We start from the raw sequence: 26,565 nt of genomic DNA on the forward strand, positions 1-26,565 counted from the left end.
CTTATATAGATAGCATATGACAGAATAAACTGACACAGACAACCGCTTTCTTCCACTATAACACTGAAACAAAAGAGCTCAATTTTTGTCTTAATATAGAATCAAGCTTTAAAAGAACTAAAAATATCCAGGTGCCACAAAGAATTTAAAATAATAAGCCTTAGGAGCTGAGTTGGGGGTAGGAAACATAGAACAGGACAGGTTTAATGTACAAGAAATCCCAGAAGGAAGAACACAGGAGAGGAATGACTCAAATAAATAAGAACATCCAGAATTTTCTTGGTAAAGAACAGAGATGAAGCCGGGCGTGGTGGCGCACACTTGTAACCCCAGCATTTGGGAGGCTGAGACAGGAGGATCACGGGTTCACAGCCAGCCTCAGCTGCTTAGTGAGGCCCTCTGCAACTTATTGAGAATCTGTTTCAAAATAAAGAATAAAAAATAAGGCTAGGGGTGTAGCTTGGAGGTAGAATGCCCCTGAGTTCCATCCCTAGTACCACCAAAAAATAAAATAAAATAAAAAATACCCCCCAAAAAACATAGAGATAAGTGTAAGCAAAAATGTCTGCATCTAAACATAGTGGAGAAACTAGAATATGGAAGACAAACCAAGGGGTAGAGAACTCACATTTGTTGTAATCCCAGTACTTGGGAGGCTGGGACAGGATCACAGGTTCGCGGCCGGTCTCAGTGACCGGATAAGGCCCTCAGCAAGTTAGCGAGACCCTGTTTCAAACTAAAGCTGGGCGTGGTGGCGCACGCTTGTAATCCCCGCACTTGGGAAGTGGAGACAGGAGGATTGCGTAGGTTCGAAGCTAGCTGTGCTGCCAAGAGACCCTGTTTCCAAATTTAAAAAAGTATAAAAATAGGTCTGGGAGTGTAGCCCGGAGGTAGAAGGGTTTCCAGGAACCCCAGTACCACCAAAAATAAATAAATGAAATGAAATAAAATAAAATAGGATTGGGGGTACAGCTCAGAGGTAGAATGCCTCTGGGTTCAATCCCCAGTACCACAAGCATACATACTTACATACATACATGCATGCATATGTACACACACACTTTAAGCCATATGTGGTGGCACACACCTGATTCCAGTACCTGGGAGGCTGAGACTGGATCGCAGGCTTGAGGCCTGCCTCAGCAACTTAGTAAGACCTTGTCTCAAAATAAAAGGGGTCGGGGTATAGGTCAGATATAGAACACCCTTGGATTCATCCTCAGCACCACCTCTTCCCAAGTTAAACACTTTAAAAATGTGTGTATCCATGCTGTCTGCCTAACCCCCACTGCGCAGATACAGACCTAACAGCACATGCTCCCCTCTCCAGCTTCCCAAGGTCCTGAAGGACAAGGCTGAGGCGCAGGTCAATTTTGGAAAACTTCAACTTAGTTGAAAGTCTAGCAGTCTAAACAGACTCAGCCAGCCCGGCCACGCCAGGAGCACCACACTGCTCCTGTTAACTACGTTCTGAATTCATATTAGAATATGTACTATTCTACTGTGCTGCAACAGCCAGTTTTCCTTAATGCTTAATTAATGTTGATTTTTACAACCTAATGTATCTACCAATAAAGTACCTAAAGTGTATTTTGATGACAAGAACCCCATCTTGTGGCAAAATGTTTCAAAACCAAACTTGGCTGTACACTGTACTGCTTTTCTCATTTGGAAGATAAATCTGTATTGAGAAGTTATCATTTTATCTGCTTTACCAGACAGAATTTCTAACCACCATTTATCTTGTGTCTGTGACAGCACCAAAGTATGCAGTAAATCTGCACAGCACAGTAATTTGGGGCTTTGTGAGTTATTTTCAAGTGGAAGCTGGTAGTCTGCGTAGAGCCAGCAGCAGGAATATTTTAAGAGGAAAGCAAACACTGGCTCTGAGTTAGCTTCTGAAATAGCATGTGTGTGTTCTAGGGAGGCTACGGCTGTTCCGCTAAGATGAACTCTCTCCCCAAACCCACAGCCGTCGCTCTAATTACCATCCACCACAAAGCCACCCTGCAGTGGTTCCTAGCATTCGCAGTTATGCTTCCCACTAAAAGGTGACTTTTGATAAGTTTTTTTCCCTTCCTATTTTAAAGGATATTAAAAATAGATTCAAAAATACCTTCTTTTACTAGGAATGTCTTCCTCTCAGTGTCCTCCTACTGCCCTATTTGGTTTTTCTAAAGAAAATTTGAAAGGCCCTGTTGTTGATACTCAAAAGTGTTATCAAGCCCTGAGCATGTCTGGCTCAAAAATATGTTATTTTTATTGCTATTAGTACTGACAATACAGTACTATAAAGACTGTAAAGGAGATTCCCAGATAGTTTATGTGATCTTCCTCGTCAAAGCTTTAAAAAGTCTAGTTAAAATAAACCAATTTTGCATCAAAAGAAACATGTTTCTCCTTTCTAAACCTGCTTTGAGAGGATTAAGCACAGTAGACTAATATTAAAACAGCTTTTTATTTGTTAATGTCACATAAGAAATTTAAGCATGTTACACTATCTTAAAAAACACAACTAAAGCATTTTAATAGAGAAGCCCTTTCCCCCACCCCACCACCCCCAACCACTTCATGAATTAAGAATCTAAGAAGTAACCATAAGACAGAGTCCTGCAGAATCCTTCATCCAGAATGCGTACATGATTAGGTTAATATTGCCTTCTTACAAAATTTCTCATCTATTTAAAAAAAATTTGTAACCTTGATTGCTTATTACAAAAAAATTCAGTAAAAAAGTTCAATATATTGAAAAATGCTTTCCCCCTCCCTCACAGCACCGTTTTATATATAGCAGAAAATAGTCAAGAGCAGATTGCTAATATGGATGGAGCAATCTTCAAATTATACCCAGACACGCAGTGGTTTATTTACCCTCCTTTCCTACTAAGAACTTAAAAAAAAAAGAGAGAGAAAAAAAAACACACATACCAAAAAAAAAAAAAAAAAAAGCCAAAAAGTTGAGGGACCCTTTCCAACAGTACAGTTAGTTCAGTGTCAACAATTCACATCTTGCAACAAAGTGTATGAATACGATTTCTTTTACAAAACTTTCAGTGTCAAAAGGAAATTAAGGCCATCAGATTCGCAGCTTAAAAATTCACATAAAGGAAATATAAAAATATTCTGTGCTTCTGAGAAGGCTCTGCACTGTACGTGGGTAAGGATCACCACACTTGCTTTTCTTGAGGAAGACGCTGGTTCAGGAAGTTCACATAATTGCACAGCTTCTGTTGGATGCTCGTGGGGCTCCCTGATGAGAACAACAGGGAGAAATGAGTGCTAAAGAAATAGATCAGATATTCTAAAACAATGAAAAGTCTTTAACTATTGGGATACTATAAGTTCATTATTACCTAACTTCAAATGAGCTGCCCTTCTCCCTTACTCTTTTTAGCCTCGTCTCAGGGGCCCTACATACTCCAAGAAATTCTGAAGATTGATTCTCAAGTCTGGCTACACAGGAGTTTTTTAAAAAGTTGTTGTTGACCAGGCGTGGTGGCACACGCTTGTAATCCCCGCACTTGGGGGGTGGAGACAGGAGGATTGCGCTGGTTTGGAGCCAGCCTCGCTGGCTTAAGAGACCCTGTTTCCAAATAAAAAAATATAAAATAGGTCTGGGAGTGTAGCCCAGAGGTAGAAGAGCTTCCAGGAACCCCAGTACCCCCCCCACACAAAGTTGTTGTTGAATCTAAGGTCCTAGATCAATTAGATGAGGATTTCTCATTTAACAGAGGAAGGATAGGTCTCAATATATAACTTTAAGTTGGAAAGCACTGTTCAACAACCTCCTTTGGAAACTTAGAACACAGGATATCAGGCTCTGGCCTCCAACGCAAACAATCACATCAGAGCAGATGGCTTACTGGATCCTGAATTTCCATATCCCAGAGCATCTGCATTGAATTTGTTCACAAATACGTAAAAATGAATTCTCTACCCCATTTCTTCATGACCCATTAATTCCTTACAACCTCACAATCTAACTTGTGACTGGACTAAAACTGGTTTCTTGAAAGTCACCAAAAGCTTCTAGCCAACTAACAATGCCACTGTAGTCACCCTTCAATGTGCACTCAAGATACCTGTTTTGTCCTGCCAACTTTCCTCTTTTAAACTTGATACTATTATATTCTGTCAAACCAGACAAAAATCACAGAAAGTAAGAAATCACTGTTTTAAGCCGCTAAATTTGGGGTCGGTCTGTTAATAATGTAGAAACAAACAGTTCAAACACCCTCAGAATACCATTACTCTTCTCTAATAACCAAATATTTCCCCATCCAGACACATACCCATACCAGACACATGCCAGGCATGATGGTACACACTTGTAATACTAGCATTTGGGAGGCTGAAACAGGAGGACACAGTTTGAGGACAGCCTCAGCTACTTAGGACCTTTGCACCTCAGTGAGACTGTTTCAAAAATAAAGAATAGCCGGGCATGGTGGCGCACGCTTGTAATCCCTGCGCTTGGGAGGCTGAGACAGGAGGATCACATGGGTTCGAAGCCAGCCTCAGCTACTTAGTGAGGCTTTCAGCAACTTAGTGAGACCCTGTTTAAAAAAAAAAAAAAAAATATATATATATATATATACATATATACATATATATACATATATATACATATATATATACATATATATACACATATATATGGTCTGGGAGTATAGCCCGGAGGTAGAAAGCCTCAGTACCCCAAAAATAAATAAATAAAAAATAAAGCTGGGGGTGGTGCCTGGAGATAGAATATCCCTGGATTCCATCCCCAGTACAAAAAAAAAAAAAAAAAAAACCCCAGACACACATTATTTCCCAGAGTTGTTTCTCAATTGCACTGCTGGCCTCAAGAATCTTCTCCAGGGCCTGACTCAGGTAGACCATTTTGTCTGGCACTTTGAGATATCTCTTTGTATTATTTTACTTCTAGACATTATGATGCTTTCCATTAAGGGTAAGAAATTGATCTTGTTTTTTGTTAAAGCCAAGTACAAAATATTGCTCCAAAATATATGAGAAGGCATCCGGTTAAAAAAAACAAACCCCACTCCATTCTACCTCAGATAACCCACTTCAAGTGCTTCTCAACCAACACATGAGAGAATGTTTACTCAGAGCATGACTGGGGCTGATGAGGCAAAGTGAACTCATATTTGAAATCTGGAGACATGGAGATGAAGTCTTATCAGGGCAAGGATAGGGACTTTGATTAATGATCAGATTCAAACAGCTTGAGAATAGAAATCAAAGGCTCATTAGTTATTAATAATTCCAATTCAACCAATTAAAACAAAATTTGGAGTTTCTTTATTTCAAGGACTCTCAAAAGCCCAAGCATCAGCTAAATCCTATCTTGCAATTAGATAATAATTAGGAACTTAATATAGCAGGAATTTTCTTTTATGCTAAAGCTGAATATTACTCTTTGGTGTTCTTTTTAAAGTTTATATGCAAATGCTTGCTTTAATTTAATGCTCTTAAACTTCTAAATCACAGAAGCCAAAAGTGAGTAAGTTTTAGGGTATGAAATCCAATCAAAATACTTCCTTATTGCTAAATAAGTAAGTATTATTATTACTAATAATAAGATTATTTGAATATCAATTTGGGAACTACAAATCTCACTGGTAGATCACTGCTCTGATTCATCACATTTTCATGTAAAAAAAAATTACTAATTTTCATGTATTTGTTAATAAAAGTTAAAATGTTACAGTAATACCTGCTGGTGGAAAAGTTCTTCCTCAACAACCACTCCAGCTGGCTCTCCCTCCTCCTCTTCCTCTTCAGGTATGGTTGTTTTAAAGACTGTACTTCTCTGTGCAACCTCCTAAAAACAAGAGAGTAATCACAAAGCTGCAGAAAAGAGGAACCTTTTCTTTGCTTAAGAAACAGCATTCCGTGTCAGGGATTATTTTTAAAAAAGAAAAGAAAAAGAAAGAAATTAAGAAAGAAAAACATCCATTCCATCAATAGCTTTAGACGCTGAACTAGAATTTCTGCATAATTAGTAGCAGTTCTTAGACCTTCAATTTTCTCTGCAGGGGAGCTACTGGTAACCAATTTGAAATACCTGCTGAGATGTTTCCAACACTTCTTATTCCATTCTGTTACTAAGAACTGTATGCCAAAGATTTGGCACACTAAATTCTTTATAAAACTCAACATGAATTCAACTTAAAGATCTTAGCTTCTAGCAAAGCAAAGATGCTAAGTAAATGGTGAATTAAAACACTGGAGACCAACTGCTGTGATCCCAGGACCACAGTGGCACGACGACTACCTGAGCCGTGAGATGAAAGGACAGCTCCCTTTGTTCTTTCAGCAACCAACTGGATCCTCTCGAAGAGACTGAGATAGATTAGCACTAATTACTAATAACATCTAGTCAAGTCTCAGCGTGTCTGTACAGAAATAGTTCTCCTAGAAGAGAACTCTATAATAGTTCTCTATCCACTAAAAACACTAAAGCCGGGGCGTGGTGGTGCATGCTTATAATCCCAGCATTTGGGAGGCTGAGATGGGAGGATCTCGGTTCAAGGACAGCCTCAGCTACTACTTAGTGAGGCCCTTTGGAACTCAGTGAGACCCTTTTTCAAAATAAAGAACAAAAAATAGGGCTGGGGGTATAGCTTGAAGATAGAATGCCCCTGGGTTCCATTCCCAGTACTGGGGAAAAAATAATAATAAAAGATAGGGCTGGGGTTGGGGGTATAGCCTGGAGGTATAATGCATCTGGGACAGTTGCAGAAAAAAATTTCCAGGGGACAATAAAAAAAGACTAATATTATAGGTGTGTGCATGTATGTACACACATGCAAGGGGGTATCTTACATGTTGGAAACACAAACAGATGTATACTCCACATTCTTCACACTCATGAGCACCCTGAGAGCTAGTGAGAAAGTTAATAACAAGCATTTACTGGGAAATGTACTATTCCAGACAAGTATCTCATATCCTGAGGACTATCTTGAACCTATTATCCTATTTCAACCATTCATTAATATCTATTTAAAGTAAAAAGGCTCTGAGAGGACTAAAGTCACAATACCAACATGTAGTGGAGACAAAAATTGGACACAGGCAAGTGGGCTCTAGAAGCGTGTGCATTTCAGTACATGTGAAATATTCATTTTATTCCTAAAATGGTAGTTCTAATTTACTCAGTTTGATTTACTTAGCAGCCTTGGTCTGATTTAAGCAATCAGTTGCTTCACATTTTGACTCTCGAGAAGAAATCGTCCTATGTGATGAACTTTCCAGGTCAAACTGACATTGTAGCGGTACTGATAAAATGGCCATACCTCTCCCTGAGAATTTTTCAATATAACCTTCACATCTTCGCCAGTGCCCCAAGAGTTCTGGTTCTTCCAGATGAGGTCAGTGGGAGGACTGGCTGTGACACCAGCATTTGCGGCCCAAATCTGGAGAAGAAAGGAGGACATTAGTACACCCAGTACCCAGCTCCCCCATGGGCCAATGAGAGTGTAGTGATGAAAGTGAACTCCTAGTTCTCACATCTGAGAACTCCTCCCACTTCAGAGCTGCCCCAGGACCCCAGGACTCTCAGGGCTTCCCCTGATTTTTTATGAAGACCATACAAAAATTAATAAAGCCGGGTGTGGTGGCGCGCACTTGTAATCCCAGCATTCGGGAGGCTGAGACTGAAGGATCGCAGTTCGCGGACAGCCTCAGCTACTTAGTGAGACCCGGTTTCAAAAAAAGAATAAAAATTAGGGCAGGGGTTGTAGCTCGGAGGTCGAATACCCCTGGGTTCCATCCCTAGACCCCCACCCACACACACACACACACAAAAATTAGTAGAAAAGTTTGAGTCCCACAAATTATTTCATAATATAAAGGACTTTATAATTAACAAAGTCTAGAGTTGGCAAAGGCGGGTATATTTAATGATGGGGAAAAAAGCTACTATTTACTGATTAGGAGAGAACCTTTACTTTTCAGATGCTCACTTACAAGTTTCAAACATCATTACAAATGGAAACTGGGATGAAACTGAAATTAACTGGATCTCAGTCACTTTCAGATCGCAACTTTCCTAGTTTGCAATATTTTCCATTAATCTATATGAAATCACATAGTGTTAATACTATTAATAATCATTAGGTCTAAGAGCAGTATGTCCTAGAGCCATACTGTCCAAAAGAGCAGCCACCACTGGCTCATGAGTACAGAAATGAGGCTACATGAGCTGAGCGCTGGTGCAGGGGCAAAATATGCATCTAATCTCAGACTCAGAAAAGTAAGAATGTCACATTCTGCCCAGGAACTTTCCCCTATTTTTATTCTCATTTTGAAACAAGGTCTCACTGAGTTGCAAAGGGTCCACTAAGTAGCATTCCAAATGCTGGCATTACAAGCCTGTACCACCACACCCAGCTTCTGCCCAGCAATTTTTAAGTATTAATTACACATCAAAATGATAACAAGTTGGACATACTAGTTAAATATAATTCTAAAATTAATTTCATATCTTTGAAAAATACATCCCAGCCAAATGTGGTGGCACACACCTATAATCCCAGTACTTAGGAGGCTGACACAGGACAATCGCAGGATTGTGGCAGCCTCTGCAACTTAGCAAACATTGTTTCAAATTAAAAGAATAAAATAGGGTTGGGGGTGCAACTCAGAGGTAGAGTGCTCCTGAGTTTCATCCTCAGTAGCCCCTACACACACACACACAAAGTCACAGAAAAATTTAAAAGTATGTATAAAAGCTGGGTGTGTTGGTGCACGCCTCAGCTACTTAGTGAGGCTCTCAGCAACTTAGTGAGACCTTGTTTCCAAATAAAATATAAAATAGGTCTGGGAGTATAGCCCAGAGGTACAAAGTCCCTGGATTCCATCCCTAGTACCACAAGGAAAATAATAATAATAATAATAATAATAATAAAATAATAATAATAATGTAATAATAATAAATAAATAAAAGTATGCATAGAGTTCTTAAATTCTTTTCTGGAATTTTAAATTGTTCTTTGCTTTGGCTTTGCATAATATTACAGAAATATTGCCTATCAGTACTGTGCTCCAAAGAGCTTATCACATTTAATGAAAGCTACTGAAAAAAATTAGCATTACATTATTTTATGATAATTGAGTAATCCACTAGACCTATAGGATCTGTGTATTTAGTCCCTGAGGCAATACACCCAGTGGGAAACACAGATGATTGGCATAATGACTCCACATTACATTAGAGATAGAGAGTACATTCAAACCTGAATCCTCAAAAATAAAATGTCAGATTCTTTTTACCACATTATGCAGCTTCCATAAGACATATAATAGGAATGAGCAATTTTCTCTCACCAAAATAATTACTAAAGAGAAGAAAGGACCTGTAGTTAGAATATTTGCTCTCATTTTTAGCCATTATGACAAAATTAGCACCTGATTATTTCCACGAAATGGCATCAAGCTCTCTACACTTTATAGAAGTTCCAACCCACATTTTGAGTCTCTGATCTCCTATACCAAGTAGGTTTTGTATCCATCAAAATTATAAGTTTATTTAAAACAGGTATTTAATATTTTTATTTATTTTATTTTTATTTTGGTGCTGAGGACCGAATGAGGGGGGGTGGATTTCACCTCTAAGCTACACCACCAGCCCTTTTAATTTTTTTGTTTTTAATACTGGGAGTTGAACTTAAGGGCATTCTACTTCCACGCTACATCTCCAGACCTTTTTATATTATTTTTGAAACAGGGTCCTTCTAAGTTCCTGAGTGTCTCACTAAATTGCTGAGGCTCTCAAACCTGTGATCTTCCTGTCTCAGCCTCCCAAGGACCAGGATTACAGGCATGTGCTGCCATCCCAGGCTTCCAAAATGTTTCAAAGTGAAATCAAAATGTGATTCTTTACAAGGATGCCTATTAGAGAAGGCCTTTTGTTCAAAATATAGGCCCCTTACCCAAACCCAGAGTCAGCTAAGGGGTAGGTTAGGGCTGGACACCAAAACACTACTCAGACAATCCTCAAGCTTGTCCAATGTGATTAAAGTGACTGGTGTTCTAGGCACAAAGTCCTGTTAACTTCCCAACAGTTCTCTGTAACAAGTGGTATCTCTGGATTACAAGCTAACAAACTATCAAGAGAGAGCTATTTTGTATCTACTGGAACAGACAAGATAGAAAAAATTCAAAGGTCAATTATTTCCCACTCTCAACAGATGGATTTTTAAAAATCTCATTAGCATTTGTAATGCCCTAATAATGTCAAAGATGTTTAAATACCCATTCTAAAACATTTCTCTTTAGGTCAAAAATTTTTTGAAACTACTTTATCTGTTTAAATCAAATTAAACTAAATGATGACTAAATTTACTTACTGTAACAGTCTGGCCAGCCTTCAGCACATATCTTGAGGTATATTTATAACTGACTGAAGTGTCTCCAATTTTTCTGATCATCTCCCAGCCTCCCATTGGTTGATCCTAAGTATTAACAATACAAAAGGTAACAAGGTTACTTCAAATATACAGAAAGTTTTACAATAATCATATATGAATCCACACAGACACCAAGACAGCTCTAGGGCTGTCTTCACATGATTCCTATTTTCCTCTTGTGTAAAGAGCCATGAAGCTGGGCGTGGTGGTGCACACTTGTAACCCCAGTATTCAGGAGGCTGAGACTGGAGGATCATGGTTCACAGACAGCATTAGCTTCTTAGCAAAACCCTTTGCAACTCAGCGAGACCCTGTTTCAAAATAAAGATCAACAACAACAAAAAAAAAATAGAGCTGGGGGTGTAGCTCGGAGGCAGAATGCCCCTGGGTTCCATCCCCAGTACCACTAAACAAACAAACAAACAAACAAACAAACAAGCAAGCAAGCAATCATGACTTTGTCATTCAGCAAAATAGTAACTTCAAAGATGACGTAGTTAACTAATGAAGTAGTTATTTTTTATCTCTTCTTTCTTTAAATGTACTTTTATTGATGCATTATAGTCTCACATCATAATGAAAATCATATGAAAATGACATACACGCACACAGTACTTGGTGGGCCCCCACCCCTCCCATCCCAATACAGAGCACCCAGACTGACATTGGTATATTCACACATATATACACATAGTCAATGGTAGTGTTTCCATTAACAAACCTCAGTCTTCCTCCTCTCCTACCCTTAGATCTCCTCCCTAGCTCCACTGTTTCTCCTCCATTATCTGGAGTCCCTCTTGTATCCCAATTACTCCCCAGTTTTTGCATATTAGAGAAAACATATGACCCTTCACTTTCTGTGTCTGGCTAACTTCACTTAACATAATGTTCTCCAGGTCCTTCCATCTTCTTGCAAATAATGTAATTTTGTTATTACTGAATAGAATTCCACTGTGTGTATTTCCCATAATTCTGTAATCCATTCATCTGTTGATGGGAGACCTAGGTTGGTTCCCTAATTTGGCCAAAGTGAATTGTGCTGCTATGAACATGGGTATGCATATATTACTATAGTTCTCTGGCCTCCCTTTGGAATATATACCCAGTAGTGGTACAGCCGGATCATATGGTAGATCCATTCCCAGTTTTCTAGGCAATCTCTACACTGATCTCCATGGCAGCTGAACTAGTTTACAATCCCACCAACAATGTAGAAGAGTTCCTATAAAAGTACTTAATTTTAAGAAGAACAAAACTGGAAAAAGAATGTGAACCAAACCAAAACAAATGGTCATATTCAGTACTAGATCAGACGGGTCTTTTCAACTTACAATACAATCTAGTCACCATAATCACAATTACAAACCCTAAATATTTGATAGCTTTGATGACTTTAATCATGTAATACATACTTAAGAGTTTAAAAACAGAAGGGAGAAAATCTATCCTTTTTTCCATATCGTGCCATTTCTGCACACATTTACCTCTATTACTTTAAAACCAGGCCAATGGTGCAATGAACCAGACCTAGGTAACAGCTAGCAGCTCCAGCCTCCAGATCCCTAGAGCTGCCTGACAAATGAGGGAAGGTAGAAGAGAGTAAAGAAATTTATATTCATCTCTAACTCAAAGATGAAGATAAGCCAGGCTGAGGGCCAGCTCAGAATAGTTCCTTACCTCTTTGCTATTCTTCTGAAAAAACAATAAAATGACTACTATAAAGCAAGAAAACTACTCTGTTCTTAGCTTTACTTACTTACTTACTTACTTACTTACTTACTTATTATTTTTGCAGTACTGGGGATGGAACCCAGGGGCATTCTACCGAACTATACCTCAGCCCTGTTTTTTATTCTTTATTTTGAAACAGAATCTCACTAGGTAGCTGAGGCCGGCTGTGAACCTAGGATCCTACTGTCTTACTCAGGCTCCCAAGTACTAGTATCACTAGCACGTGGCTGTTCCTAGCTTTTAAAGTTGTGTCCAAGAAGCCTTAGAGCCTATTTTTTGGAGGATGGGGGTGGGGGGGGTACTGGGGCTTGAATCCAGGGGCATTCTACCTTTGAACTACAATCTCAGCCCTATTATTTGTTTGTACTGGGAGTTGAACACAGGGGCATTCTACCTCCAAGCTAAACCTCCAGCCCCATTTTTTATTCTTTACTTTGAAACAGGATCTCACTAAGTTGTGAAGGGCCTCACTAAATAACTGAGGCTGGCGAGAACCTGTGATCCTCCTGTCTCAGCCTCCCAAGTACTGGGATTACAAGTGTGTGCCACCATGCCCAGCTACTTCATTCTCAAACAGGGTCTCACTAAGTTGGTAAGTCTGACTACTTGCTGAGGCTGTCCTGGAACCTGCAATCTTCCTGCCTCGGTATCCCAACTTCTGGGATTAAAGGTATGTGTTCCCATGCCTAGCAGCATATTCTTTAAGTACTGTACAGCTAGTGCTCTTTTGCTCATTATAATCATTTACTCATCCAAGTGCAAGACACGTTTCGTATCTCTGGTGAGAAAAGGAATTATTATCACATCAATATTTGGCAGAGCCTGAACACATGCTTCATGAAGTGACATCCACCTGCCGCATCCCCAGCCCTCACCTTGCTCCAGAAAGCCCAGCCCCAAACTTCAGAAATCCCCATATGGAATCGTTTATGTTCACTTTGTGTGTGTGTGTGTGTGTGTGTGTGTGTGTGTGTGTGTGTGTGTGTGTGTGTATGTGTGTGTGTGTGTGTGTGCGCGCGCGCTACTGGGAGTAGAACCCAGAGGCTTTTCTAACTCCAGGCTATACTCCAGATCTATTTCATACTTTATTTGGAAACAGGGTCCCACTAAGTTGCTGAGAGCCTCACTAAGTAGCTGAGGCTGTCTCAACACTCCCAAGTTCTGGGATTACAAGCGTATGCCACCATGCCCGGCTTTATGTTCACTTTTAAACAAAGTTTCAAGGTAGGGGTTTGTACTGTTTTTTATATATATCAAATCATTAACAATTATTCAAAAAGGAAAAATTGGCCGGGCATGGTGGCGCACGCTTGTAATCCCCGCACTTGGGAGACAGAGACAGGAGGATCACGCAGGTTCGAAGCAAGCTGTGCTGTTTCCGAATATAAAAAAGTATAAAATAGGTCTGGGAGTGTAGCCTGGAGGTAGAAGGGCTTCCAGGAACCCCAGTACCACCAAAAAAAAAAAAAAAAAAGGGAAAAATTGTCCATTAACATATCTGACCCTGGGCTCCTATTTCCTTCTTTAATAAAACTTTTTATTAATACTGTCAAATAATATCTACCCTTTTTATCCAACTCCTTCAATTTTTCACAAATCTGGCTAGAACAAAGAGTCATAATTCATCCGTGGGGAAGCCACTGTGAGGAAAAAAAGCCCTGACTGCATAAAGAAGGGCTAATGAAGAAAGCCTTTAAACCACAAGGGCGCCACCTCCTTAGCCTCTTATTTAACTTTGTATATTTAACTAAAAAGAAGGAGGGGACCTTTATGCCATAAAGACATACTGAATGCAAGTAAAAGATAAAAACCTATTACAGTTGCATGACAGCCAGGTATTCTGCAGAGCCTGGGAAAACAAGGCTTTTCTTTACCTGCTCAGAAGTATTCTTTAAGCGAATAAACTTCCCATCCACATCTATCTCTTCGATGCACACATTCCCAGTGGCTGACGCAGAATGAGAGATGCTAACACTACTGCTCGCCTCGGACTCTTCAACGTCGACTCTCTTTCGTTTTCCCCTTGTTGTGCGCACACTACGACTTGAGGATGCTCGGGACACTGTTACACGGGAGGAAGGGCTTGGCGAGAGTTTCAGCCTATATGGGAAAAAAGAAAACATTCCTTTCATGAAATACAAACATACTTCTTACCTGAAATTCTTAAAAAGGGTATTACTATCCCACATATGCATTTCTAAAGCAAAACATTAGCCGGACATGGTGGGGAACACTTGTAATCCTAGCATTTGGGAGGCTGAGACCAGAGGATTGGGGTTCAGGGACAGCCTCAGCTACTTAGTGAGGTCCTTTGCAACTTAGTGAGACCCTGTTTCAAAATAAAGAATAAAAAAATAGGGCAGGGCGTGTAGCTCAGAGGTTGAATGCCTCTGGGTTCCATCCCCAGACCTACAAAAATAAATAAATAAATAAAATAAATAAATAAATAAAATAAAGCAAAACATTTCTGACAATCTGATAGACAAAGATGATATAAACATCTTAACAAGTAATACAGCTGGGTATGGTGCCACACACCTGTAATCCCAGTAACTGAGGAGGCTGAGATGGGAGAATCACAGGCCAGCCTCAGCAACTTGGCAAAACCCTATTTAAAGGGGGATAGGGGTGGACGGACATGGCGGTGCATGCCTGTAATCCCAGTTCTTGGAAGGCTGAGACAGGAGGATCAACGGACAGCCTCAGCAAGTACTGAATATTTTATCAACCTCAGGAGACCCTATTTCCAAATAGGAAATAAGAATAAGGGCTGGGGGTATAAAGGCAGAATGCCTCTTGGTTCAAGCTCCAATAACATAAAAAAAGGGGGGGAGGTAGGAAGGCTGGGGGTATAATTCATGGGTAGAACGCCCATGGTTTAATCCTCAGTACGAAATGAAGGAAAGAAGGGAAAGGAGGAAAAGGAAAAGTAACCACAATGCAAGGAGTTAGAAAACAGTAAGACCAGGGCTTAGCCACATCTAACCCATTACCACAACCACTGTTGGTATACTTTTTTCTCTTTTCACATCTGTATTTTCTTAAATTATATATAAAATGGAGCCAGGCATGGTGGCGCATGCTTGTAATCCCAGAATTTGGGAGGCTGAGACCAGAGGATTGCGGTTCGTGGACAGCCTCATCTACTTAGTGAGACCCTGTTTCAAAATAAAGAATAAAAAATAGGGCAGGGGATGTAGCTCGGAGGCAGAATGTCCCTGGGTTCCATCCCCAGACTTGTAAAAAAAAAAAAAAAGTATATAAAATGGAAAATCTAAGCTGGGCGGGATGGCACATGCTTGTAATCGCCGCACTTGGGAGGCGGAGACAGGGGGATCACACCGGTTCGAAGCCAGCCTCCCTGACTTAGGAGACCGTTTCCCAAAAAAAAAAAAAAATATATATATATATATATGGCCGGGCGTGGTGGTGCACGCTAGGAGGATCACACGGGTTCGAAGCCAGCCTCAGCTACTTAGTGAGGCTCTCAGCAACTTAGTGAGACCTTGTTTCCAAATAAAGTATAAAATAGGTCTGGGAGTATAGCCCAGAGGTAGAAAGCCTCTGGGTTTCACCACACCCCCCCCCGTACCAAAAAAAAATATGTGTGTGTGTGTGTGTGTGTGTGTGTGTGTGTGTGTGTGTCTGGGATTGTAGCCCAGAGGTAGAAGGGTTTCCAGGAACCCCAGTACCATCAAAAACAAACAAAGAAATAAAATGCAAGATCTAAATCGGCTACATTTTATTTGGATCTCTTCTCTGAGAATAGGTATTAAAGGGATTTATAAACCAGGCATGGTGGCCCAAGCCTGTAATCCCAGTACTTGCTTTGCAGGCACAGACAGGAGGATTGGAGGTTCTTGGCCAGCCTCAGCAACTTTGAGACATTAATTTAAGAAGTGGGGAGTAGCTCCAAGGTAGAATCCTCATTGTTTTCATCCTCGATGCCAAATAATAATAACAATAACAAAAGACCAATAATAGCAAACTTAAGACTGCTTATCTATATTCTTTTGCTAAGTAAAAATATGATTACTATCTTTACACATAGTGTTAAAAAGGAGATAAGTTTAAAAACAAAAAATAAAAAGGGCTGGGGGTGTAGCTCAAAGGTAGAATGACCCCAGGTTCAATCCCTAGTACTGAGAGAGATATTGTTTTTAGAGTGTGGGGGTGGGTGGGTACAAAATACAGACTATAAGGTAGGGTGGCCCTTTGAATTCCTTACCTCTCTTCTTCTCCTTCTAGGAGTTTCCTGTAAGCACTGATTTCCATGTCCAGGGCCAGCTTTACATCAAGAAGTTGTTCATAATCGTTCAGCTGTTGCTGCATCTGATCCCTTATTTCTGCCATCTCTCTCTCTTTGTCAGACAGCATGCGCCGAGAATTGTCTCTTTCTTTAGCAAGCAAGTCCTCCAATTCTTGAATCCTTTCCAAACATGCTCTAGACTTGGGATTCAAAGAAACACATTTGCTTTCTAGGAACATTTCAACATCAGCACAAGGCAGCTATTTTAAACCACTTCCTGGACTGGAAGACAGAGGCCTATGGAATCTAATTCATTATAATTCAAAATGTTAAGGAACCAAAAACTAAATTCCTAAAATATAAAACACAGTCATTAAGAAAATTTTGCTAATAGAAAGGGGTGAATATTTGGCTGAATAAAATTTTAAGCTGTGGTTGTCATAAAAGTCACAAGTCTGGCTTTCCCTGAAAGCCCTTACTTTCAAATATAAATTAACTAAGTACAGTAAAAAGATAGAATAATTCATTTACAAAAGAAACCCAAGGATAGGTAAAGTATGTTTTAGAGAACTGCTGAAAAAAATTCAGAACACAGAGGTTCTGGATATTATGAAGGTACGATGCAGTTTCCCCTTTGGATTGCTGTGCTGTATCTCATGCTTGATTACTTGAGAAGATATACAATACTAGGTGATTTGTAAATATAGAAACAATATATTCAGTATAAAAATTGAAAAATCATACATCCTATGCCAGCAAGTTCATCTTAGAAACCTTGTAGCTCACAGGGTAATTTTTCTTCTGCAATTCTCCACAGAATTCATCTCAGTAGCCTCAGAAAATGGCAATAGTAATCAACTCAACAAGACTGCTGGAAAGCAGAGGCCCTCAGAATCAAGTAGCTGCATCAGCAGGAAAGAAAGGGACCTGCTGTGCAAACACTAAATCTGGAAGACAGAGACAACTCTGAAATCCAGAGAAAACCCATACACTGTAGTAAATATTACACTCCTTTTGGTATACTTATTCCTCCCAGGAATCTGTAAGTACAAAATTTTGCAACTAGACTTCAACAAATAAACAAGTGAATGACAGAAAACAGGTTTTTCTTTCTTAAAGAGAAGCCAGGCATGGTGAGATTTGCCTATAACCCCAGTATCTGGGAGGCTGAGACAGGAGGATCAAAGCCAGCCTCAGCAATTTAGTGAGGCCTCAGCAACTTAGTGAGAGCCTGTTTCAGAACAAAAACTAGGCCAAGCATGGGGTGCACATCTGTAATCCCAGCATTTCGGAGGCTGAGACAGGAGGATCATGTTTCAAGGACCGTCTCAGCTACTTAGTGAGGCCCTTTGCAACTCAGTGAGACCATGTTTCAAAATAAAGAATAAAAAAATAGGGCTGGGAGTGTAGTTCAGAGGTAGAGTGCCAATGGGTTCCATTCCCAGTACTACACACACCAACACACACACACACACACACACACACACACACACACACACACACACACACCAAAATAGGCTGGAAATGTAGGTTGGAGATTCAATCTCCAATATTCCCTCCTCAAAATATGTATGGGGAGCCAGCCATGGTGGCGCATACTTGTAATGCCAGCATTTGGGAGGTTGAGGCGGGAGGATCACAGTTCGCGGACAGCCTCAGCTACTTAGTGAGGCCCTTTGTAACTCTGTGAGACCCTGTTTCAAAATAAAGAAGAAAAAAATAAGGCTGGGGATGTAGCTCGGAGGTAGAATGCCCCTGGATTTCATCTCAAGTACAGGGGGGGAAAAAAAGTATGGGATACAAAATTCAGTACCTATCCAGCAACTGGGTTCGAACCCCAGTACCACAAAAGTGAGAGACAGAGAACAAGTGAAAAAAGCCAAAAATGTACACTATGGTATCATAGTCAAGTCAGAAACATCTCTATGAACTCATGTTTACCTTAATATGAACACAAATATGATTAGAAAAACAATTGAAGACACATATACACAGTTCAGCATGCATGTATGTATCATCTAGTTCTGTCCTTAAGAAAGCCCAGAAGCAGTGACACTCCAATACCAATGAGCACACTCAGCCCAGATCTTAATTTCTATATACCATTCTTCAATGAAAAGAATAGGGCTCTGGAGAAATGGATGATTTGAGACCTGGGGCAGGAAAAATACATGATAAGCCTGGAGTATCTTATAGTACCAGGTATGGTGGTAACACCTGCAATCCTATATTTGGGAGGCTAAAATAAAGAGGATCACAGGTTCTAAGTCAGCTACAGCAAATTAGCAAGATTCTCAGCAACTTAGTGGTTTTTTATTTTTAATGTTTCAAAATAAAAAGAGCTGAGAGTGTAGCCTGGAAAAATCTACAACTGTAACTACACATCACCAGTGATTACCATGTAGTTCCTGATACCGTGTGACAAGACAAGCACCCAAAACCCATAATATCCCAGTCTAACCACGTGAGAAACACCAGACAAACTCAGATTGGAGAAGTCTATGGGATACCTGGCCAGTTCTCCTCAAGACTCAAGGTCATGAAAAATAAGAAAGCCCAAGAAACTGTCACAGACTGGGGAAGACTAGGGAGGCATGTGGTGCCCTGGAACAGAAAGAGAATATTAATAGGAAAGTTGGCAAAAACTAAATAGTCTGGAATCGAGTTAACAGTAATATACTACTGTCAGTTTCTTAGTTTTAACAAATAGCCCATGATAACATAAGATGATAACAAAGGAAAAAATCAAATATGGGATATAAAAGAATTCTCCATACTACTGCTCAAACTTTTCTGTAAATCTAAAATTAGGGCAAAATAAAAGAGATTTTTGTTTTGTTGTTGGTACTAGAGATTGAAACCAGGGGCAGTCTACTTCTGAGATATATACCAGTTCTTTTTATTTTTTATTTTGAAAGCGGTCTAAGTTACTGAAGGTCTTGCTAAATTGCTGAGGCTATCCTCAAAACTGCAATCCTCCTGTCTCAACCTCTTGTTCACTGGGATCACAGGTGTGTACTACCATGCTTGACTTAGGAGGGTTATTTTAAAAATTATAAGCCAGGCATGATGGTTCAACCTTGTAAACCCATCTTTTGGGTGGCTGATAGAGGAGGACCGCAGATTCATGGACAGCCTCAGCAACTTAGCAAGATCCTGTTTCAAAACAAAAATAGGGCAGCCAAGTGTGGTGGCTCAAGCTTGTAATCCCAGTACTTGGAAAGCTGAGACAAAAGAATTGCACAGGTTCAAAACTACCCTCAGCTCAAAGCAACCTATTTCCAAATAAAATATAAAAATAGATCTGGGAGTATAGCCCAGAAGTAGAAGGCCCTGGTTCCATCCTCAGTACTACAAAAACAAAACTAAACTAAAAACAGGGCTGAGGGTGTGGCTGAGATAGAATGACCCTGGGTTTAATTCCCAGGACAAATAATTGTAAATAATGTTAAGTGCTCAATTAATAAAATTCCAAAGTAGCACCTGACATTATATATTTGAAACACATTTTTCTTAAGACTGATACTATAAATTATAAATATGGTCTTCCAGCCTCAGAAAATGTGCATTTAACCCACTGCAAAAAACATGCTATAAATTAAGAAATCCAATCCAGGTATGGTGGTGCATACTTATAATTTCAGTAGTTGGAAGGCTAAGCAGGAGGACACTTAGTTCGTGGCCAGCCTCAGCTACTTAGTGGGACGCTGTTTCAAAATAAAGAATAAAAAAATAAGGCTGGGGTGTAGCGCAAAGGTAGAATGTCCCTGGGTTCAATCCCCAGAACCACCAAAACAAAAAAAAAAAAAAAAAAAAAAAGAGAGAGAGAAGAAATCCATTCCCCCTCCCATGTTCTTATATTTCCTTTTCTAAACAGTCTTAAGTTCAAAATGTCTTCTCTTGTGGAGCCTGGTGGTGCATGCTTGTAATACCAACATTTAGTAGGCTGGGGTGGGGTGGGATAATGCTTCACGGTTAGCCTCAGCTACTTAGTGAGGCCCTTTGCAAGTCAGCGAGACCCTGTTTCAAAATAGAGAAGAAAGAATAGAGCTTGGGGGTGTAGCTTGGAGGTAGAATGCCCCTGGGTTCCAACCCCAGTACTGCACCAAAAAAAGTCCTCTTCAATCTCGTCCCTTATTTTCACACATGGAAAGCAGAAGACAGAATGCACCACAAGTAGTATATGAAGGACATCATAGTAGAGACAAACTATTCAAGATTTAGAGGTACCCCTGAGCCCCAATATATAGGGCTTCATTTGATGTTGTACAGATCTTTAATAAATAAAAATCAAAATTTAGGTAATAAAATATTTTGTGTGGTTCTAGGGACTGAACTCAGAAGTATTATACCTCTAAGGTACACCTCCAGCCCTTTCTTGTTTTGAAACAAGGTCTCACTAGGTTGCTGAGTCTAGCTAAATTGCTACAGCTGGTCTTAAACCTGTGCTCTTCCTGTCTCTGCTTCCCAGGTACTGAGATTACAGGCATGTACCACCATACCAGTTTATGTATTAAAAATTTGAAATTACTATGCATTGTTTTGTATTTTAAATTGAAATATTCAAATCTCATGTTAAATTAGCTATATTTACACTTGAAGTATAAGTAAAATATAGAAGTTAGACCTTACTTACCTGAGACTCTTAGCAAGCTTAAACTAATCTCACTAAACCACTTTCTACATTAAAAAAATGAAGTTGAGCCAGGAGTGGTGGCGCACACTTGTAATCCCAGCATTCAGGAGGCTGAGGCTAGAGGATTGCGGTTCGCAGACAGCCTCAGCTACTTAGTGAGGCCCTGTGCAACTTAGTGAGACCCTGTCTCAAAATATAGAATAAAAAATAGGACTGGGGTATAGCTCAGAGCTCAAATGCCCCTGGGTTCCATCCCCAGACCTGCCCCCCCAAAAAAGAAGTTGAACTAGATTTCTAAGATCCTTCCTCTAAAGCTAAAATTTTATGACTGATATCTAATGATCTTGGATCTTTAATTTTTAACAATTTTTAACATAATTTTATCTGTTTATTATGATCTAGTACAGTAAATTGTGTAGAATGGTTGTTAGAAAAACAAAAACCAGCTGGGTATGGTGGCACACGCTTGTAATCCCAGCGCTTGGGAAGCTGAGACAGGAGGATCGCACAGGTTCAAAGCCAGCCTCAGCTACTTAGCGAGGCTCTCAGCAACTTAGCGAGACCCTGTTTCCTAATAAAGTATAAAATGGGTCTGGAAGTATAGTCCGGAGTTAGAAAAGCCTCTGGGTTCCACTCCCAGTATCACACACGCAAAAAAAATAAAAATAAAAATAAAAAAAAAGGAGAAAGAGGAGGAGGAGGAGGAGGAGGAGGGGAAGGAGAAGAACAACAACAACAAGAGGTGCTTTAAAGTGTCACTGTCAACTCTTCTACAAGGTAAACAGACTTGGAACCACCAGTTAATTTTCACTTGGTCCAAGTTTAAAATCTAGAAATGGTCTATGTAATGTATGAAATTCCTAATTACAAAATATAACAACTGTTACAATCTAGATAAACTTATCTCCTAAAACCAATAGTTCAAAGACTATATCAGTTTCAAGTAAAATGTAAGAACTTCAGTAATATGAGTCATATAACCAAAAGGAAACTCTTATGGCCCAATAGGCAGCATGAGGAAACTGACGTAACTTAGCAACAAACACTATGAAGATACACACTAAGAAAATACTAAAACACCCGGACATAGTGGCACACACCTGTAATCCCAGTACACGTGAATTGCAGGTTCATGGCCAGCCTCAGCTACTTACTGAGGTCCTCCACAACTTAGTGGAACCCTGTTTCAAAATAAAGAATAAAATATAGGACTGGGATGTAGCTCAGAGGTTGAATGCCCTAGATTCAATCCCCAGTTTCCCACACAAAAAGAAAATTTTCCGACTTTTCTAGGCCTAAAACTTACCAACTAATGAAAGTATTAATCAAAATATATTCATATTATAAAATCTGTTACTGGTAATGAATAAAGGAGAGTTTCTTTTGTCCAGAGAAATTAAGAGCTACTTTGCCTGAAGTGCATACTTCTCTATTTGCAAAGGAGTTAGCCTCAAAATCCCTAGGGACTGCCCTAGTACTGTTTTAAGGCCACTAACTTGAGAATAACAAAAAAACTTACAAGGATGAGAATATAATTAACAGGCAAACTTGGAAAAGACCCTAAATTGAATCAGAAGATCTGCTGCCAAGTTTCAGATCTGCCTATGGCTATAGCTGCTTAACCCCAGCCAAGTCTCAGTCTCCTCATCTGTAAAATGAAAACCAACCTTAAGAGAATAATATCTATATCAATTATAATCAAGTGGATTAAGCAATAGCCAAACAAAAAAGCCAGCAGAAGAGATAAAGTAAAATTGAAGGAGAGGCAATAACTAGAATTTTTTTTGTTGTTGTCTGTTTTCTTGTGGTACTGGGGATGGAACCCAGGGACATTTTACCTCTGACCTATGTCCCCAGCCCTATTTTTTATTCTTTATTTTGAAACAGAGTCTCACTATGTTGCAAAAGGCCTCGCTAAGTAGCTGAGGCTGGCCCCAAACCTGCGATCATCCTATCTCAGCCTCCCAAGTACCAGGATTACAAGTGTACGTCACCACGCCCAGCTAGAACATTTTTTTTTTTTGGGGGGGGGGGGCAGTACTGGGGATGGAACCCAGGGGCATTATAGCTTTGAGCTATACTCCCAGCCCTAGTTTTTATTCTTTATTTTGAAACAGGGTCTCACTGAGTTGCAAAGGGCCTCACTGAGTAGCTGAGGCTGGCCGTGAACTGTGATCCTCCTGTTTCAGCCTCCCGAATGCTGGGATTACAAGCGTGCACCACCACACCTGGCTTAGAATATATTAAAAGGAGAAAAGCAGCTAGTATCAGTTAGCATGAGAGGAAAGAGGCTATTTTTGGTGAGGTACCTATTAAGACAGTGCTATGTTCTGAAAGTTTGTGCCCCACCCACTCATAACATTTTGAAATCCTAGCCTCCAAAACGACAGGTACTAAGAGATTTGGGCGTAGAGTGCTTAGATCATGAAAAAAGGTACTTCTCATCAAAAGGGTTAGTGCCCTCACAAAGCACAGTCAAGAGAGCTATGAGGAAAGCAGGAGAGAGCATCACTTAGGAATCAGGAAACAGACCCTCAACAGATACCAACTCTGCCAGTGCCCCAGCCTTGGGCTGCCCAGCCTCCTAAATGGTAAGAAATAAATTGCTTATAAGTCTATCAATGTTTGTTATAGAAGCCCAAAAGAAGTAAGACAGATGCCATAGAGGAAAAGAAATTATCTGTTAAGTTCCTAAAAGGAAAATTCCTAAAACTTCAAAGAGAATGAAGTTTAGGGGTAAACTGTGAATTAAAAAGAAACCCATTTACCAGCCTAAAAACCTCTGGACAAGTCATTAAATTCACTCAGTTCTGTAGTTAGACCAAATAAACTCACTGGCTCTTCTAGCTCCACTGTTACATGAAAACTTTAAAATACTATCAGGAAGAAAATAGTTCTAAAATAATTTAAAATTATATATTGTAAGTAATAAAGTACAAAAAAATGGGCAACATAAATGTTCCCATGACAACACTAATTTTTGTATCACCCTTTTTTTTTTCTGGTACTGGGTATGGAACTCAGGGGCATTTTACCTCCGAGCTACAACCCCAGCCCTTCTGAGACAGAAGGATCACAAGTTCGTAGCCAGCCTCAGCAACTTAGTGAGATGCTGTTTCAAAATAAAAACTAAGCCGGGTGTGGCGGTGCACGCTTGTAATCCCAGTACTTGGGAGGCTGAGACAGGAGGACCGCAGTTCACAGCCAGCCTCAGCTACTTAGTGAGGCCCTTTACAATTGGGTGAGACCCTGTTTCAAAAATAAAGAATACAAAACAGGGCCGAGAGTATAGCTCGGAGATAGAATGTCCCTGGGTTTCATCCCCAGTACTGACAAAAAAATTAAGTAAAATAAAATAAAAAGACTAAAAAAAAATAGAGCTGTGGGGTATATCTCGGAAGTATGCCTTTGGATTCCACCTCTAGTACCACCAGAGAGAGGTGGGGGGGAGAGGGAGGGAGGGAGGGAAGGAGGGAGGAAGAAAGAAAGAAAAAGAAAGAAAGGAAGAAAGAACTAAAATAGGGCTGAAGGTGTAGCTCAGAGGTAGAATGCTCTGGGAGGCGGGGGAGGTTTCAATACCTAACACTCAAAGACATCTCTTTTACCAAAAATAAACGACAGCTGAGCATGGTGGTTTATACTTGCAACCCCAGTACTTGGGAGGCAAAGGATCACAGGTTCAAGGCCAGCCTCAGCAACTTAGTGAGCCCGTTTTAAGAAATAATGGATGAGGTGTGGCTTGGAGGTAGAATGCCTCTGGGTTCAATCTGTGGTGCCAAAATATAAAATGACATTAAATAAAAACACCCTAATGAAGAATATAATATAAAGTTTATTTTTATAAGATTTCCTTCCTTGAATAAGTTACTTCTCAAGTAAGCAGACAGCAAATTACTAAGTCATGCTGAATATTTACATGGCTATATACATATTCTATAACTGTACTGATGTCACCCTGGAATGAAGTACCAGCAAGCTGCACCTGAAGCACACCATCGTGTACCAGCAAGCAGCCAGTCAACACAACCAGCAGTGCAATTATTGTCACTTACAAATACCAATGAATGAATAGAGCCACTAAATTCTTAATGAAGAATGATATTAATGCTATTTCCAAGATATTTTAAGCATGAAGAAAGCTTGTCTAGAAATACACAGCATTCACCACCACAAAGAATTTCTACATGGGTTTCTTCCTTTTGGTTTCCAAACACAACAAAAAAGGAATGTCAGGAATAATAGCACACTATAAAGAAGAGTCTATTTAATAAGACAGAAAACCTAGGTAGGCCCAGTAAATAAACTGCCAAGTCCCTTACAGGTAATAAATGCTCTGTTCAGAGGATATTCGTGCATGTAAAAAGGGGGTAAGGGGGTGGGAAGCACGTGGAAGAGCACTGTGAAAACCAAAATATGGAATGCCACTGCCTGTGGCGGCTGAGGAGTGACATCACGGCAAGGTGGCCAGGTTACACCCGAGTGGAGATGGCCTCCAGTTTAACTTCAGTTCTGCTTAGGGGAAGATGCTTGCTTACCTCTTTTTGTAGATTAGAAAGCTGAGATGAAAGGCTCTCGATTCTCATTCGACTTTCCATCAGTTCTTCCCTGGCACTGTTGACAGTCGAAGTATTCATCTCTGAGGACAGTCTGGCATTCTCAAGCTAAAAGCAGCAGCAAACCACAGTCAGCCTTTTGAAGTCAATCAGAACCAACAAATGAGGAAACATTCACCTCATGGCATTTCAACCCCAAGTCCTGCTGGTAACCGGCTGATGAAACAGGAAAAGCATCGTGAAGTTTGCTGGCGTGGCTTGAACTACCTTAAAGTCTGTCTGACTTATACTCACTTCCTAAAATACGAGCTTAAGCAATGCGAATATGCCTCGTCCTTACCCAAGGATTATTACTTCAATATTTCATCCACTAAATCTTTAATGACAAGGGTAACAGTACAAACATACACAGGTGGAATTAGGTTGACTTGGTGAATTGTGGTCATACATCATGTATCCCCAACCCACCAAATCCAGTACAGAATAGATTATTGAACCAGATAAAAACACAGCCCTCAGGTATAAAAACATAGCCCTCAGGTAAAAAAAAAAAAAAACAATACCCCAAATTCCTCCAAATGCCTATTCCAGTTTGGGGGCACATGTTGTTTTATGTTTCTTCTCAGGCTCCTCTTGCTTTAGCTCCTTCGCTAGCTCGATGCCCAGCATTCAAAAAATGCCAGACAACTGAAGGTATGTGCTAAGCTCTCACTTTCACTAGCCAAATATTACTTCATAAAATGGCTAAGATGGGCCAGGCATGGTGGCACACACCTGTAATCCCAGTTTGGGAGGCTGAGACAGAAGATAGAGCAGGCTGGAAGACAGTCTGCAACTTAATGATACCCTGTTTCAAAATAAAAATTAAGCCGGGCGTGGTGGCGCACGCTTGTAATCCCCGCGCTTGGGAGGCAGAGACAGGAGGATCGCGCTGGTTCGGAGCCAGCCTCGCTGGCTTAAGAGACCCTGTTTCCA

The 26,565-nt window shown here is 40.1% G+C and overlaps 1 protein-coding gene across 1 annotated transcript in view; it reads right to left on the bottom strand.

The window, feature by feature from the left end:
- Positions 1–3,208: 3,208 nt before the first annotated feature.
- LMNB1 (lamin B1) overlaps positions 3,209–26,565 on the bottom strand; it is a gene marked incomplete at both ends in the record, with an annotated part of 54,395 nt that continues 31,038 nt past the window's right edge. Inside the window, 7 exons of the mRNA XM_080699574.1 lie at positions 3,209–3,250; positions 5,723–5,830; positions 7,308–7,427; positions 10,362–10,466; positions 14,027–14,252; positions 16,381–16,601; positions 25,573–25,698. Coding sequence (XP_080555700.1) covers positions 3,209–3,250; positions 5,723–5,830; positions 7,308–7,427; positions 10,362–10,466; positions 14,027–14,252; positions 16,381–16,601; positions 25,573–25,698 — 948 coding nt within the window. The remainder of the gene's footprint in view (positions 3,251–5,722; positions 5,831–7,307; positions 7,428–10,361; positions 10,467–14,026; positions 14,253–16,380; positions 16,602–25,572; positions 25,699–26,565) is intronic.

The sequence above is a fragment of the Muscardinus avellanarius genome, assembly GCF_963383645.1.
Source record: "Muscardinus avellanarius genome assembly, chromosome: 7".
Lineage (NCBI taxonomy): Eukaryota > Metazoa > Chordata > Mammalia > Rodentia > Gliridae > Muscardinus > Muscardinus avellanarius.